The 17267-nt window shown below is 46.9% G+C and overlaps 5 protein-coding genes across 5 annotated transcripts; 3 read left to right on the top strand and 2 right to left on the bottom strand.

Moving 5' to 3' along the window:
- Positions 1–4887: 4887 nt before the first annotated feature.
- On the bottom strand, positions 4888–7717 carry GLAREA_02699 (uncharacterized protein; the record flags this gene model as incomplete). The annotated part of the gene is made up of 6 exons (XM_008087784.1): positions 4888–5619; positions 5665–6239; positions 6293–6958; positions 7308–7409; positions 7456–7484; positions 7539–7717. 6 exons carry the CDS (start codon positions 7715–7717, stop codon positions 4888–4890), a joined length of 2283 nt encoding a protein of 760 aa, XP_008085975.1.
- Positions 7718–8508: 791 nt separating this feature from the next.
- GLAREA_02698 (uncharacterized protein) lies at positions 8509–10062 on the bottom strand (the record flags this gene model as incomplete). Its single annotated transcript, XM_008087783.1, has 2 exons — positions 8509–8568; positions 8620–10062. The coding sequence occupies 2 exons, from the start codon at positions 10060–10062 to the stop codon at positions 8509–8511; spliced, it is 1503 nt and encodes a 500-aa protein (XP_008085974.1).
- Positions 10063–10650: 588 nt separating this feature from the next.
- On the top strand, positions 10651–13392 carry GLAREA_02697 (P-loop containing nucleoside triphosphate hydrolase; the record flags this gene model as incomplete). The annotated part of the gene is made up of 1 exon (XM_008087782.1): positions 10651–13392. One exon carries the CDS (start codon positions 10651–10653, stop codon positions 13390–13392), a length of 2742 nt encoding a protein of 913 aa, XP_008085973.1.
- A 424-nt stretch (positions 13393–13816) lies between these two features.
- On the top strand, positions 13817–14608 carry GLAREA_02696 (Class I glutamine amidotransferase-like protein; the record flags this gene model as incomplete). Its single annotated transcript, XM_008087781.1, has 2 exons — positions 13817–14348; positions 14400–14608. The coding sequence occupies 2 exons, from the start codon at positions 13817–13819 to the stop codon at positions 14606–14608; spliced, it is 741 nt and encodes a 246-aa protein (XP_008085972.1).
- A 695-nt stretch (positions 14609–15303) lies between these two features.
- GLAREA_02695 (FKBP-like protein) lies at positions 15304–17114 on the top strand (the record flags this gene model as incomplete). The annotated part of the gene is made up of 5 exons (XM_008087780.1): positions 15304–15319; positions 15372–15442; positions 15555–16025; positions 16078–16855; positions 16909–17114. The coding sequence occupies 5 exons, from the start codon at positions 15304–15306 to the stop codon at positions 17112–17114; spliced, it is 1542 nt and encodes a 513-aa protein (XP_008085971.1).
- Positions 17115–17267: the final 153 nt, after the last annotated feature.

Below are 17267 nucleotides of genomic sequence, written 5' to 3'. Positions count from 1 at the left end.
TTCAAGAATATTCCATAAATATGTCGTGTTCCCATTGATGGAAAAGTCGTAACTTCTATTGATTTTGACAATACGAGAACACGAAGCGAGGCTATGTGCATGCCCCACAACATGGATCGTATCCGTAGGGCGATAAGAAAAAACTTGGTTATTCGAACGCCATTCAGATGGTGTCCCTCGTAAAAACCAAAATTTCATTTCATTTTTCCATTCAAGCTCATACACAGAAAATGGTAGTGTAGCTTTCGTAGGTTTAGTAATTGCCTGATTAACCCATGTCAAAGGTGCTTGGCGAGATGTTTGGATCGTGTAGTTCTAGAACTTCAATTTCACGTACGAAACAAGTACAAAGGTACTCGGCAACGCAGTGAGACTCTGTCTACTACAAGTAGAAAATGGTAGATTATACGAGGGGGGTGGCTTCTGTTGTTGTTTCATAGTCTATGACGCTGCTCACCAGCTCCAGCTATGACTGACGTTGAGCTTCCTGGCCCCATGAATCGCTACCAGCTCGCATCTGCAGACCTGCGTTATGCACACGTGGTATAATCGCCGCGATTCTCACATACCCCGGATTCGATTGCCTTTCTTAGAGGTCACCTCGAGGACAACCGCGGTCGGGTGGGGGATACAGTGAGGACCCGACTACTGCAAGCACAGCACAGCCGCGACGGAATGGCCGAGTTGGAAGTTCCACGTTCCGAGAGGACCCCAACTGACCGTCGCGAATCAAGTGAGAGAAAAGTGGTTATTAACGCAGTGCTTTTTCCAATCTCACTGCTGGAACGTCGGCTGGAGGTTAAACATTCGTTCGCTTAATCGCGGACTTACATTCTTCCATCTCCGAATACGCCAGCTTCAATCAGACCTCCATCAACATCAGCCTCTAACCACGATTGATATCGCAAGATTCTTGTCAAAGCAACACTCCCGGCATCAGGACCACCGCAATCGAGCCGAAGCAGTCATGCTTACGGAAAGGGAGCTGCAAATTAGCCCAATCGTGCAAGAGTCTGTGCTGCACAACACAAAGGTTCGTCTAATATCTCCGTTTTGAATCAATGGCATTTGGAGAGCTCTTCCATTCCTCCGTATCACACAAATCAGTTATCTGTCACTATCACACCGACTGTGCGTCGACCCCAAAAGCAAAGAGCCGCTCAACCCCATGTTTTACCACGTTTACAGCCTCTGGGGCTGGTTAATAATCTCCTTATATCTTTCCCCTTCATTGTCAAACGTCTTCTTTGCAACCTGTCATACTCGAATGGCTTTCCTAACTCGATCATTACATAGACTCTCACGACCCTTCACAACCTTACCGCTTCCCTCTTCGGTGTGGGGGCTGGAATACTAGGACTCGAATCATATTACGGCTTCATCTTCTATATCGTCTTTTCTCTCATCACCTCCGTCCTGTTCTACACACTCAGGGTTCAACCGGGCAAAGCACTAGACGCAGAAGGCGGAGCTGATCGCTACTTTCGGGGAAGCATGGAGCTGTGGACGGGTGGTTTAGTGGAGGGGTTGAGTGGATTCGTGTTGACCTGGACGCTCTTTTACGGTCTCGTCAGTGCTTGAGGTTGGCTCAGGTACGAGCGAATGCTGAAATACAATACGCATCGGTGTGAGAAGAAGCATGGGCAATTTGTGCGCCTAACCAGCGGGCTCACTGCAGGAAAAGGGACGGGCCACTTGCAACTAGGTGTGGCGTGGGGAAAGTGCATTCCCGGCTTTTGGTTGTATCGAACAGCTTACTCCACCACGGTATGAACTATGGTGAGTGGAGGCAAGCCGTTGCTCCATCTAGGGAACGGACATGTTGTTCGATTCAGGTCCTAATCCTGATACAGATCGAAGGAATTGCCGTTTTTTGTCTAATAGACCATATCTACGGAGGAAGCGCGCTTCATGATTCCAAAGATTCGGAACATCAATCTCCTGAATTTTACTCGTGTTCCTAAATTGCGACGTTTCGATGCTCGAGTTTTCATGTCAGCTGTAATCTCCGCGTGTTTCGGCAAGTGCCAAGACCTATTCGTTTGATTGGTGAACATAAGTTTGCTTGCAGCAAATCAATATCTCTTTGGTTTGCCACTGCAACCCTAGAACTCAGACTGGCGGCCGCGCTTATTTGCTCGGTATTGGCATGTTCAACTACTTGTCGTAGGGCTGAAAGTCCGAGGGAGTGCTCAACCTATAATGCTGGATCTACCTCTGAGGATGGAATCATTTTCATTAAATCGCTACCTACAGCTGTTCATTATTTGCCGGAATCTTATTGAATTATTGTGTATCGGTGTCGCATCGAGTCTGAATGGCGTGAAGTTGGAATCCAATACCTCGGAATATCGGTGAGTAGCAACCTCTTCCCACAAGTTCAGTGTTGCCTAACGGTTGCCACCCCACAGAACAACTTGGATGCTGAATCATGTTTCTTCTCACATGCACAAAGTTGCATCTGTTTTTTCTGGTCACTTGTTTAACACCGTCGAGCTCCACCATATTGAGTGCGTCTACAGCATAACCTCCGATCCTCGTCTACCATTCTTAAAATAGCCAAACGAAAAGATCTCTGATGGGAGATCTGCTGGATCATGATCTTCTATAACTGCCTTGATGGTAATGAATGGCGGTCGGCATATTTCCGTCGCCACGGTCTCTACCGGGACCCTGTCGACGATTCTCGGGTATGCTTATTAATCCCATTTTGTTTCCCCGTGATCCTCCCGCTTCTTTTTAAAGACATCACTAGCCACAGCTACACAGCAAGGGTAAAGGACAGGAGAGATAGACGCCGTGCGTCGCTAGATACACCCTCGGCTCCTGTTCCAAACCTTGCGGCTCGAAAAATCCCTATTTGGCGGTACGAACTCCGTGGGGTGCAAGAGGAACACGATTAAGCATTTTCATCCGCTCGGGACATCCTTCGCAGAGGAGTTTTGGTACAAGTCGAGGCGACAAGGCTAGGTTCATGAGCCCAACGGCGAAAATCACGGTATTTTTAGCGCGATAGAAGTCTCATGTCCTTCTTTGCTTTGAGAATCATTACATCATGGGACACGTGGAATACGATCGACTCAGATCATTTATTTTCGTCTTGCTGTGGCCTGGCTCATTGTCTGTGTTGGGAATTTCTGGATTATACGAAGAGCAGACTTGTTATTCAACAGTGAAGCGCTTAGGCAAATGTCTAACTCGATGTCTACGTATTGTTTCAGTAGCTTCACCGCTTTACCTTTATACACAACTCATACCAGGGTATTACGGAGGGCTTCTCCGCTCACCTTGCCGTGCTGTTGCTGCTTCATGTCTAATGTTATACATGGCATAATTATCGGGACTCGCTCAGACAACATATTCTCGACGGCACTGTTATACGAAAAGGTACATTTCTATAGCGGCAATTTACCTTCGCCTTCAGTTTCCAATAATTTCAATTCGGTTTACCTTCTCCGCAACACGAGATAGATACTACATGTCGACTTTCCAGAAATAGACGATTCATAGAATTGTTGGTATGGCGTTGGATTAGCGTAGTAGGGATTCTGCGGGAGTACGGTTGTCTTGGTCTGTGCTTTCAATGCTTGAAGAAGAAGGGCCGAGGCGCTCACTACCGCGAGATTCGTAGACATGGATTAAAATTTCATGATATTGGCAATGGGATTCCACAGATATGAGAAGTTCGATGTTGGCCGATCTAGACGAAGGCAACTGCTTCATGCATCGGTATGAAGCCCGATAGGATGAGAGTGCAGGATGTATGAGGGACCTTGCTCGATCTTGCTAGGTACCGTGTATACGACGCAGAAGGTCAGAGTGATACCCGAACTCAGATTGTCTATGACTATACTTCTTTATTTGCCCCAAAGGCGGTGAGGGAGTATGAGTCGATATATCTACTATTTAAGATCACGAATACTACACTGCACACTTTTTGCTGCTGCCTAGCATGGAGCGGCGATATCTCCTACTCTAGAGGTACTCACATCCTACGTCTTAGGTGTTGGTGATGGCAAGATTCCAAATATACAATACCTCGATTTATATGGTACTAGATGGAGCCACTGGATAGATGAGAGGGTAGGATTGCATCGTATAGTCACTGCTTCTCTTGTGAACCCTAGTAGGAGTTGCTGTCTTTGTTGGGATCGACGGGTATTGGTACGTCGCACCGTCAACGTTCCTAGAAAGGATAGCTATCAGCATTTCAGGCATGTATGATACCAATACCACCATTTCACCGTCACTGTCAACATAAAAGACCATACCAACAATCTCAGAAACCTCCAAGCAGAAGTGGCGACCGAGGCGTGGCGCAGGTCAGATAATTTCGAGCTTATTACCCGAGGATGGCGAAGCTTGGAATTACCTACAAGCTCATCTCGCATGTACATCCGGGCAATGTGTAGAATCGTTGGATTGTATAGAGGATGCCGTACAAGACAAATCCGTGAGGGGTATGCTTTTGTATTTTGGTCAGTTCTTAGGTGATAATTCTGACTTCCTTTTCTGGGTGTCAAGTGATTTGGCGGACAAATAAAGTAGAGATACTGCAATGAAGAAGGAATGAAGAACTATTCTGGTTTTATGTTTCTTTCGGGTTGTAACTAATTTCTCATAATCTTCTTATTCTGCTTGCACAAAGGGGTTGATATACGTGTGAGTTCATGCATGGAGACGGATATATAAGTCCATACCATTTCAGCGATGTGACATTTCTCGTACGCTTGCTGTTGTACGTTAGACAGAGATCGCACGGTAGAGCTCTCAAGATGAATAAATTTGATGAGTATATTACATTTTCATTTCAAAGTCCATAGATTTTTTGTGGTATATCCGTAGTCTCTTACAGCCTTCTCATCAGCTATCATCCCTCTTAACTGACTAGGATTGGTCCAAGTCCTCTAGAGTTAGGATATCACCACTTCCCTCTCCTCTGCTGCTCCCAGCGTCATTCGTTTTCCCCATTCCCAACTCATCATCCAGATCTTCACACAGCTTCCCAAGCAACTTCTCAATTCTCAATGTAGTTTTCTCCAATGCGTGAAGCCTATCTTTCACTTCCTCGTTATGTTTACCACAATCTCGTGAGTGGGAGCTCGCAGCTTCATGTTCTTCGGTGATGGATTCACTCAAGTGCCTCATCAGTCCTCCAAATGGCGCTACCGAGTCGCGACGTTCTTTACCGTTTACCCTTCTATTTGAAGATGACCGCCGAGAAGAGTTCAAGACGTCAGGGCTGAAGTTTTCATTGAAAGCATCTTCGAAAGTCGTATGGTTCAAATCATCATCACGCTGAATCTCGCTCTCAACCTCTGCTGGCGGTTCCGCGTCGAAGACCGCTTGGATATCGCCGTGTACTGAGAATTGCCGCGATAAATCCCAAGGCCGAACTTTTGTTTTGGGAGTTAGAGGTAGTTGTTCTGCATCGCGAGGTCGTTTCGTGGTTGGCCAAAGTGTTCGTCGTTCTACTAGGGAGATGATGAGAAGGATTGGAGCATTGATAATGCGGACGAAAAACACATTGAGTTTGTGGAACCAGCGGTCGGTTAGGACGAATTTCAATGGGAGGAGTATCATGACGGCGATGAGGTTGAAAGGTGGTGGGTAAGCAAACTGAACAACATTAGCTGGAGCCATAATGATTAAGTTTTGACATACTATTGCGTCTGACTTAACACCTTCCAAGGTAAGCACTGCTCTTCTAAATTGTATCTCTGCGTTGGCGTTGGCTACGATGTTGGCAAATGTGCTGCTCAACATAGACACAAGAATCGTGAGGAAGAGCGTATTTCCGAGAAATGCGAATGTTACCATAAGAATAGGGCCTAGGAGCCAATGGAATTCTGTTGACCTTTGTATTCCAGTACCATCGAGGCCGAACCAGACCCACAACATCCACTTGGAAATAGTTATTGGTTCATGACTTCCATTAGCAAGCCAAGTCATAGAAAGCAAAAAGCCTGCGAAGCACCAAACAGCTAAAACAGTGAGTATTGTGAAGTCCCTCATCATGCTGCGTAGGGAGACGAATAGCATGTTTTCAGACATGAGATTGAATGCGAGTCGTGGTATAAGAACTGGAGCACCCATTGCTAAAACATCCATCGCTTGTTGACAGGCAATGAGGTTGTCGGTCCGCCATCCATGAAGGCGTAAAATCAGATAGATACTGAAAACAAATGAAAAGGTTATGTCAAGGAAGGACCAGAGATTCTGGGTGTATACATCCCAACCTAGACAATGTCAGCCAAGGTTTGAATATTACAAATGGAAGAGTGGTACATACCGTGCTCTAGAATCGTCGCAAACATATCAAGAAGAAGCCCGAAAGTGTAAATGATGAAGATAAGTTCCACGCCACCAATTTTGGATGGGTCTCGATTCTTCATTACGAGCATGAACAGCACCAAGAGAATGATAAAATGCACAATCTCAATTAAGTTCCTAGTTCGGGGAACAATCAGACGATATTGATTGAGAATGGGAGCCTTCCGTGGGTTGTATAGAGATACAGGTTTATGCTTGTAGTGATCCGGTAAGATATCTATAAATGAAGTCGGCGTGTAGATAACTCTGCCTTCGTAGATTGCTCGCACTACCATTTGACAGGCAGAAGAACTGAGAAAAGTCTTGCTTTCGGAAATAATGGCAATCTCAAGAGCAGGCAGCTTCCTCATAAATCCTGTTCTAGATTTGACAGTCCAATGAAGTTGATGGTCACTTTGGTCTATCACTTCTTGTGGTGCCCCTTGAAAAGGGTCGAAGGAGCCAACTAAGATGTGAGCGAGACATAGCAAACCTTGTGCTCCGGTGTTGTCTTCATGAAAGCGTCTCAATATGCGGTTGGCGAGCAGTTCGCAGAGGAGAGCACGAGTGGAGCATACACTTTGTTGATGTGGCTGGACACTCTGTTCGCGCTGAAATTGAACTCTGTTTACTAACAGGCAGTATACTATGTAAGTGTTAGAATGTTTTTAAACCATCAAAGAAGATGAAGAATGTCGAGTCAATTGCCAATATGAATCTAGAAAGTCAAGATTTGTCGTCGAATACATCGGTCGCCGCGACATGTACTGCTACAAATAATGGTCGCCAGTGACTAGTTGATGTGCTGTCAAAATACATCTTGGATATACTGGCCAATGCCGGATGATCGGACTGTGAGATGTATGATGTTGTAATACAATTCTCCAAAAGTTGCGCAGTAATCCCCCATGTCTCACATGCATGAAGTAGATACGTAGTTTATCCCACAACAAATCTGTAAATTTCAGCAGGAAATGAAAAATCAAAGCACTCACCAACAGAAACATCATCCAGCTCATAAAGCTTATCTACTAGTGGCCGTACCACCGACAAGTTCATTCTCGGATCCCTCAGCTGCTCAAGAGAATACGGATCATCTATTTACTTTAGCCCTCATATTATCGTTTTCGTTAATCCACAAACCTATAGCAGCAATCACATCTCTTCGAATTCTACAGTTATATTAGCATTGCCAAACGCTATTTGTTAGCCATTGAAACACTTACCTATGAATAGTAACATAAACAGGCAATTTCGAATGAGGATTTTGCGGACATAAATCCCTCACCCCATGAGGCGGAAAACAACCGTCATGATCAACCTCATCTTCCGGGTCTAAACATGGCATCGCTCGTGGCAGTAACGCCTGTCTCTCTCCTGACGTAGATGAAGGCGAATTGCCCATGGTTGAGCTTGGTCCAAGCCTCCAAGCCTCCAACTTCAAGAAGTGTAGAGTTCTAGGCGATAAGGAGACCACAGAGAAGCAATCGTGCAGTTGATGCAATTCTTAGATGGATGGAAAGAAGCATAATCTCATGGTTCTAATGAAAGACATAGTTTGGCGTTGATGCTATAAAAAAAGGAAGGCATGATGTAGGAAGGTGTTGGTTAATGGAGATAAGGGTTGTACAGTAAAAGCGGCGCGGTGCGGTGTTTATGACCAATAGGCACGCGAGGATTGCAGGAGGGGTAGAGCTCTATGAGCGACAACATAATGGAATCGTGGCTTGAATGAGATATATGTTGTACATTTGAAATCGATTTGATTGTTCTAACTTGACCTTGAAGATATTTATGAATATACGATAAGGATTAGTTTGGTCGCCCAGACGTAGAAATAAGCTTTCGAAATGGGTCTCGGGATTTAGGTAATGCCAACGACCGTAGCTCGTACCAAGCTAATCAGACACATCATGCCCAATGGCCACATGAGCACGAGGTACTTATGTCTGAGGGCAAGATTTGATTGCATCAAATTGCTGATATACATTACTTAGTATTGTGAACCAACTTATCAAGTTTGTATCAGGTTTGTGCATCAGAACACTCATGCGCACAAGTATAATCATATGTCAACAGTATTCGGGCAAGCGTGTAATACGACCGCAATGTGAAAGGTATTTTATTTCCAGTGAGCCAAAAACTCCGAAGCAATGATGTCTAAAATCAAACCCATTTTATCGCTAATGACTACACTTATTTAATCCGGTCCAATCTGGCTCTGTTCATCATAATCTGGTCATCTACACTGTTGGTCTTGGGAAATATTAGCACGTGTATGTTCGAGTATATGATTGGGAAACATACCTTGTCTGTAACTCTATCCAACAGCTTGTTCTGGGCTTCGACCTCTTCACCAGTGGCCCTCGCTAACAGGTTCAGTCGTCCGGCGGCACCACTTAAAGCATCAAGATTGCTGTCGATCTCATTCTCCATTTCTTCATCTTCTGAGTCGGCTTCAAATTGATACTTGGAACGCTCGGCCAAACTAGCTTTGGAATTCTTAGGTCTGTAACCCGCATCACCTGGCTGTAGCTCCTTGAACGTCCGCTCCATACGTTGTTGAGAACCGTAAGCGGCATTTCTGGTAGCCTCACGTTCATCTCGTTCGCTCTGATGTTTTTCGATAATCTCACGATCACGAGCCTCTCTCCTTGACTTCCCAGTAAACGGGTTGTTGACATGGACCGCAAACATACTCCGATTGAGAGTCTTCAACTCTTTAGCTTTTGCCTCCGCAGCCCGGTTGTGATTAGCAGCAATATCAAGGTTCTTTTCAGTGTTGTGGATCCGTTCTCCTTGTGCGCCAAGTCTGGCCAGTGTTGCCCGTCCAGTTTCCTCAGCTTGGGCCGCTATCCGAAGGGCATTTCGAGTGGACGAGACATCTTCTTGCTTCATGAACCGAATTTGTTGTTTTGTCGCATTCACATCCTCTTCCTCTTCCTCCTCTGCGGTAAGCTGTCGATCTTCGCCATATCCACCGCCAGCGGCGTCTGGTGCCTCCGAACCGTAACCCCGACCAGGTTGGCCATTCGAAGGTGGCATCGCACTTCGCTGGGCATATGGGTCTTTTGGCGCACCGTACGGGTCGTCTTTCTTGTCATTGAAGCTGGCTGTTTCGCTGCTTTGAGATCGACCCATTCCTCCATAACCACCTGGTCCGTACTTGGACCCTGCCTCAGATGGCGGGGCAGAACTGTAGCTTGGTGGGGCATTGTCATATCTGTTTGAACCATAACCACCACCGCTGCCATATTTCTCATTGCCGTAGCCACTACTGCCTGAGTTCTGGCGGTTATTTGGTGGCGGTGCTCCTCCTCTGCTGGGTGCTGGGGCGCCTGGAAGTCCTCCACGACCAGCACCAGGGCCACCTGGTAAACCGCCATAGTTCGAACGGGCTTGCTGGTAGGGTGAGCCTGCTGAAGGCGCTGGCATATTTGCGTACTTGTTGGTGTCTTGAGCGTACGGGTCCGGGGCTGGTGGCTGTTGGGCATATGGATTGGAAGCTGCTGGAGCGGCATTCTTCGAGGAATCACCACTCTTCTTTCCAAAGCCAAATTTCTTCATCTTGAGCAGTGGCTTGTAGTAAATGTGTGCGTGTTTTGGGGTATCTTCAAGGTTGCTGGTGTCGTGAATTCGTAAATTGGCAGTTGAGCGTTGAGAAGAAAGGATTGGGGTGACGGCTTTATGAATGATCGAAGAAGGAAGGCTGAGTCGTCCAGCGTACGAGTCCCACACTCGAGACAACATGTGTTAGGGGTCCTCAAGCGCAAGCGCATCTGTGCGACACCATTGGCCCGGGCCGTCCAGTAAAGTGGGGTCTTACAACCCGAGCTTGGTTGGGTTGATCCACCGCTGAATCGCTGATTGCCCCTGTCTGTGAGTGTTGCTCATGATTGCCGCCGGATGACTGCACTCCACAGTCAGGTCAACATCCATAAGAATAGCTCCTACACCTTGCGTTGGCCAATTCTTCCGCAACAAAAAGAATACAACAAATCGACTACATGTGACCTAGAATCGAAATGTCGACCCTCTAAACCACGCCACTCGTCGTGCCTGCCAACACCACCACTTCCACTCCCATACTCCCAAGACAACCAGTCAAGATGTTTCGAACATTGACCATACTTTTCCGAGAGCACTACGAGCATACCAATACCCGGCTTATACCAAATAGAATGCTGCCAGTTATACGGCGGCGGTAATTGAAGAAACGTCGTGAGGACTAGTTGGATAACAACGATTGAATACTACTTCTATATACATATACCTGGGTACATCGCATAGCTCATTACAAGCGGGAACCGAGGGTGCATAGAGAACAAGCGTGGATCAATGGCTTCTATATTCACATATGATGCAGAGCCAACGAGGGTTGCTTCTCCATGGCTCACCCCAATCGATACCCCGAAGTCGTCAACTCCGCAACCAAGAGGTGGACAGACCACACCATTCAGCGCGCCAACAAACTCTGTTCATTTGTCTGACTATGGAGTCACACGATTAGAGGCAGAACCCCAAGAAGGTCCAACTGAATACAAACTTCACTTGCTACTAAGACCAAGAAGGAGTTATAGCTCTTCGAGTACTATATCTTTGGCTCCGAGCCATCCATATCGTGCAGAGACAGGTCCTGTCCTTGCTCCATCCAATCAATCCCGCCAGGCTCGTTTGGAACAGTTGACGACACAATTGTTGTGGCGTCTACAACAGTCTGCACCATATCATGCATCGTCAACAGGAGATTTGGTTTTGCCGCAATTGCCAGAAGCTGCCTCTAGCTTGCAAACACCATCTAGACCTGCAAAACTTTTGGCAGGGTTGGAAGAGAGCCGTGGCGCGCTTTATGAAATTGGTGTCTCTGATGATGGAACGTTTGTTGGTCTTACCAAAGACGAAATGGATGAAAGTCTAACAAATCTCAAAGCAATGGCAGCTAGTCTGGGCTGTAATGTGGAGGTAGTGCGTATGGTTGTGGTTGGAGACTGTGAATGGCAGGAGTCCAGCGTGCATTCCAAAATTGTGATATCTCAGTCCGAAGAGGGTCGAGGGCACGATAACCCTATGGGCTCATCTCTGAATTCAGGACTTCTGCGACATCAAGCGCAATTGTGGGTTGCTGAAGCGCTCGTTACTCCAGATATAAGTTCAAGGAGAGCAAACCAGTCAAAGGCAACGGCCGCCAACCTTAATGATGATCGATCACCAAAAATGCCATCAAGTCATTTTGATGACTTCCCTCTAGCGAAGGAGCATACTTCTACCGAACAGCTTCGGATCACTTTGACGGGGCCGACTACATCAGGGAAGTCGAGCTTGTTAGGCACACTCTCAACTGCTACACTGGACAATGGCCGTGGTAAAAGTCGGCTGAGTCTCTTGAAACACAGACATGAGATCGTGTCCGGAATGACTAGTTCAGTGGCACAAGAGCTCATTGGGTACAAAGGGAAGAACGTCTTCAATTTCGCATCTGGAAACGTCAGCTCGTGGACAGATATTCATGCCTCCACAGAGTCTGGCAGACTTGTGTTCGTGTCCGACTCTGCAGGTCATCCACGATACAGAAGAACAACCGTACGTGGTCTCGTTGGCTGGGCTCCACATTGGACTGTGCTTTGTATCGCAGCGGACGACGGCGAAAATACACCAACGGGTGCCGGGGGAACTTCTTCAGCTCAAGAAATTCTTGGCAGTGCTGGAGCTGGTATCGATCTTTCCAAGGCACACCTTGAACTTTGTCTAAAGCTAGATAAGCCACTTGCCATTGTTATCACGAAACTTGATCTTGCCTCGAAAAACAGTCTGCGTCAGGTGCTAGCGAAGGTCCTCACTGCTGTCAAGGGCACCGGGCGAATCCCCGCCATCATTCCCCCAGATCAGTCTAAATCGGTGGCCGAATCAGACCTGACCACGATATCTGAGAACGATGCTAAAGTGGTGCAGAAGACAATAGATCTGATGGCAACATCTGATAACCTTAATACAATTGTCCCTATAATTATGACTAGTGCATCGAAAGGCACCGGCATTCGCTCGCTACATCATCTGTTACAGAACCTCCCTATTCCCCCAACCCCAACTTCTCGTGACTATGTGGGTCTGGTTCTCAATCCAGAACAACCGTCATGTTTGTTCCATGTTGAGGACGTATTCGGGCTTCCAGCTTCCTACGAACCGTTGGCTTCCAAAGGAAACAATGCAGTCGATACTGGTGTAGTTATAGCTGGTTATTTGCGGTTTGGAAGGCTCGCTGTTGGTGATTCAATTGTCGTGGGGCCATTTCCTGCTGGATCTGATGATGAAGATTCGCCAGTGCCCAATTCGGAAGCGCGATCATTTCCAAACAGCTTTGGAGCTTCTCTCTCCCACCCTTCAACCATGGAGCTCGTCAGAGCTGCTTCACGCAATTTAGTATCAGCTTCGGTTACTAGAGGGGAATGGCACAATGCTCATATTGTCAGTGTCCGAAATCTCCGCCTTCCTGTACATGTACTCGAAGCTGGCCAAGTTGGAACTTTAGGCATCGTCTTCGATGCCCTACAGGACGAAAGCTCAGACAATTCGTCCGAGCTTCGTCCCAAGAAGCCGCCTCAGGTGCGCAAAGGTATGGTCATAGCCATCCCAAGCAAGGCTATGATCAATACTGGACATACTCTGCAAGCAGCAAGTGGGTTCACTGCTTCGTTCGACGATGGTGACATCAACTCTGTAACCCCGGGAAGTCTGGTCGTAGTGTACATTGCCAGTGTCAGAGCTACAGCTAAAGTAATAAGAGTGTCGCCCCACGAAGAAACGCAAAGTGGTTCTCTCTTGACCGACGAATTGGATGATGTTTTCGGCGTTGAACATTCATTGGAAAAAGATGATGGGCCGGAACCACTTATTTTTGGATCAGACGGTGTTACTGATCTCACATTCGAGTTGATCACTACTCGCGAGTGGATAGAGCTTGGATCACAGATTTTGGTGATGCCTGGAGGTGGGCATGGGCTTTACTATGGGTCTGAACGTGGGGAGAAAGGTATCGCGGGTTTAGAAGGTTTTGTGGGTAGAGTTACAGAGGTGGTTGATTAGACTTACTTCTTTATTTGATATTTCTTATTGTTCACTTTGCTTTTGGTAGTCTAAAGCATTTCTTTATTCTTGTTGGCTATGGCGCTAAACTCGGCATTTTAATCACGGCTCTTCCTTGGGTTAGAATGATCACTGAACTCGACTAATAGATTATAATTAATGAACGCATTTCTAGACGATCTCGAGTGAGCAATTGACAAGCGTCGTAAGCTTCTAGCGGAGGTGCAGAGTATGCTTCATGCGAGTGCTTGCTTCAAACTCGCCGTAAATCCGTAAAGCCGGCTACCCTTCCCGTCGAACTCCAGTATATAAAGCGACCTCCCACAGCTTATGTATAACAGCCGGCGTCTTTTTAATTTCGTCCGAAGCCTTTAAAGATACCTCGAAACATCGCAAGCGCAGCAACGCAAATACTCACATCAACATGGCAACACAACAAAAGCGTCTCACAATAGGAGTCCTCATCCCCGACGAAGTCCAACTCCTCGACCTCTCCCCCATCGACCTCTTCGCCATGCTTGACCCATCCTACATCTCAGCCTGCAACCTCCCGGCTCCCATCCTCGCCCTCGCCATCCCATCCACCATCCACTACATCTCGCTTTCCGCGCCCGAAGTCGCCTTAACCGCGTCTCTAGTCATCAAAACTCCGAAAACGATTACGGATAAAGACGTACAACCGGGTATGCTGGATGTTTTGTTGGTACCGGGTCCGGCTCCTGATGCGCAGTTCGGGGAAGAGGTATTGGGCTTTGTGAGACGACATGCGCGGAGTGAGGGGTGTGATGTGCTGAGTGTTTGTACGGGGTGTAGAGTTCTTGCTGCGGCGGGAGTCTTGGAGGGGAAGAGAGCTAGTGCGCCGAGGGGGTTGGTGGGGAGGTTGAGGAAGGAGTTTGCGGGTGTGGTGTGGGATGATGAGAGGAGGTGGGTTAGGGAGGGGAGGATTTGGAGTAGTGGTTTGTTTGATCTTTGAGTTTGGTGAGAGGTGTGAAGCTAATTGGATGTAGGTGGCATCACGAATGGTCAGGAGATGGTAGCGGCGTATCTGAGATATAATTTCCCGAGTCCTACGACGGAGTGTGTGTTAGCGATGGCGGATGTGGGTGAGAAGGGGGAGTTTTATCCCAATGGTAATGTTAAGGAGACTGGGTGGTGGTTGATGCAGATTATCAAGGCTACAGTTTTTGGAGGTGGAAAGAGGAAAAAGCTTCTGTAGAATTTTTGGAGGAATTGGTTGTTCGTTGAGTTGAAGTTTGACGTAGCTAGACAAATATAGGGACTTGATCATTACATTATTTCCATATCGAAGTGATATTCCCCAACAAGACTTCCGAACTAACACAATCTTATCATTCATGCTTCTAGTAACGTCTTTTTCTTAAGTGAACCTTGATAAAATGAATGATATTCTGTCAGTTTGAGAGGCGCTCAAGTGGTTGTTAGGTAAAACTGCGCAACTGACTCGGGACTTGGGAGACTCTCCATGTTGTTCAAACTTGTACGTCTCGCGGGGAAATAGGCTCTAAGCCAAATTCTCATTTTTGAAATAGAAACCAAGATTGTAATTTGAAACTCACATAACTCTTCTTAAATTATTCTTGATATAATAAGCAGTCCTTGTTAGTGAAGAGTTACAGAATTTGTTGGTTGTCGTCGATAGTTTGCCCCACCAGCAACGGTTGCGGACCGACCCCTGTCACCAGCGGTTGCCCAAGTGAAAGCCCCACTTTTCCTGCCTATCTAATCGTATTTTTTTTCTTGGAGCTTCGAGGAAAATACTTACAGGAAAAGACACCGCTCTTCCTCTTCCACTCCAAAAGATTCTGTTTTTCTCACAGAATTTTCGAAGAGGCGCGCGAACTTGACAACTTCTGATCAAGTCATTATACGATTTGATTATATCCTGTAAAGATGCCTTTCACTCCAGGTAAGTTTATTCGTCCTGCCTGCTTTGCAAACACGGTCTGACAATATTATAGTCGCCCTCTATGGGCTTGAGGTTCCTTGCGGAGATGTTATGGTTCCAGCTACTCCAGACTTCCCAGCATCTGTAAGTATTAATTTAATTCATATCCTTATGCTCTGAAAAACTCATCACGCAAATATACTCTACCATCGCTCTCCATTTTGTGACGAGTTATCGCTAACCATGAATGCAACAGTTCCGTATCACCATGGCCGCAATTGATCCCACCGAAGCCCCAGAGGTTGATGACAAGGCCGAAGGTACCAGCGTTCCAAGAGCTACCTTGAAAATTGTTCGGACCCAGGCCTCAGACGACGATGATGAGGAGGACAATGAGGAATACATGCGCGCCCTCTTGGCTGAGAGCGACTCGGATGATAGCGAATCGGAGGAGGAAGCTAATGGCGGACCAAGCGACCCAGCAAAGTCAAAGAAGGCCCGCAAGCAAGCTGCGCTGGAGCAATTAATGCAGTCAATCAAGGATGATGGGTCTGATGAGGAGATGGAGGATGCGGCTACCAATGGCACCAAAGTCAGCAAGAAGGGAAAGTCCAAGCTGACAGACGATGATGACGACGAGGAGGAAGAGGATAGTGATGAAGATAGCGATGATGGTGAGGAGCTCGAGATTGAGGAATTCGTTCTATGCACTCTTGATCCAGAAAAGGTATGTAATTATTGCTTGCCTGCGACAAATTCATACTAATATTTCCTCTCAGCATTACCAACAAACCTTGGACATTACTGTCGGCGAGAATGAGAAGGTCTACTTCAAGGTCACTGGTACTCACGCCGTCTACCTCACCGGAAACTTTCTCATCCCAGATGATGATGGACACAACCACCATCACGAAGTTTATGACTCCGAAGATGATGAAGATGATGAGGATTATGATCTGTCTCCTGCCGAGGATGAGCTTGAAATGCTGATGGACGACGATGAGGAGTCTGATGATTTGGATGCATTCGAAAACCCTCGCATCACCGAGGTTGATTCCGAGGAAGAAGCTCCAAAACTCGTTGCAAAGGCTGACAAGAAAGCTGAGAAGAAGGGCAAGAACAAGCGCTCCGCCGAAGAGATCGAGGAACCTGCTTCTCTTGACGATATCATGGCCAAGTCTCTGAAGTCTGATGATGCTGAAGAGCCTAAGCTCAGTAAGAAACAGTTGAAGAAATTGAAGAAGAACAATGGCGAAGCTTCTTCTGCAAAGGTTGAGGAGTCAAAGGCCGCTGATGGAACTCCAAAGAGCGACAAGAAGGTTCAATTCGCAAAGAATCTTGAACAAGGCCCGACTGGGTCTGCTGAAAAGGCTAAGCCTGCCGCACCCGCAAAGGAGGCCCCAAAGCCAGCTGTAAAGGCAGCAGAGCCAACCACCAAAGTCCTCAACGGCGTAAAGATGGAAGATAAGAAGGTCGGCAAAGGACGAGCATGCAAGAAAGGTGACAAGGTCGGCATGCGATACATCGGCAAGCTTACCGATGGTAAGGTCTTTGACTGTAAGTTGTCCTCGTATTCCCCGTAACAATTCGAGTCTGATTAGTTTCTGTAGCAAACAAGAGTGGCAAACCATTTTCCTTCAAGCTTGGTACCGGCGAAGTCATCAAAGGTTGGGATATCGGTGTTGCTGGAATGGCCGTTGGCGGCGAGCGACGAATCACCATTCCGGCCCAGCAAGGATACGGCTCTCAAAAGATCCCTGGCATTCCTCCAAACAGCACTCTGGTATTTGATGTCAAGTTGATGGAAATCAAGTAGATATCTTGAACTTCAGACGTTTCTCTGGGATTACCTTGTCGATTAAGCGATATTATACGGAAAAGCTCCTCGGATGGGATTTCCACTCCATTGTATAACTTCTCCATTATCTCTCAAGCGGTAGATTTTGCTGCTTTGTATTTCTGGGCTGTC

This window comes from Glarea lozoyensis, assembly GCF_000409485.1.
Source record: "Glarea lozoyensis ATCC 20868 chromosome Unknown GLAREA6, whole genome shotgun sequence".
NCBI classification, from domain to species: Eukaryota; Fungi; Ascomycota; class Leotiomycetes; order Helotiales; family Helotiaceae; genus Glarea; species Glarea lozoyensis.
This window is presented reverse-complemented; position numbering and strand designations above follow the sequence as displayed.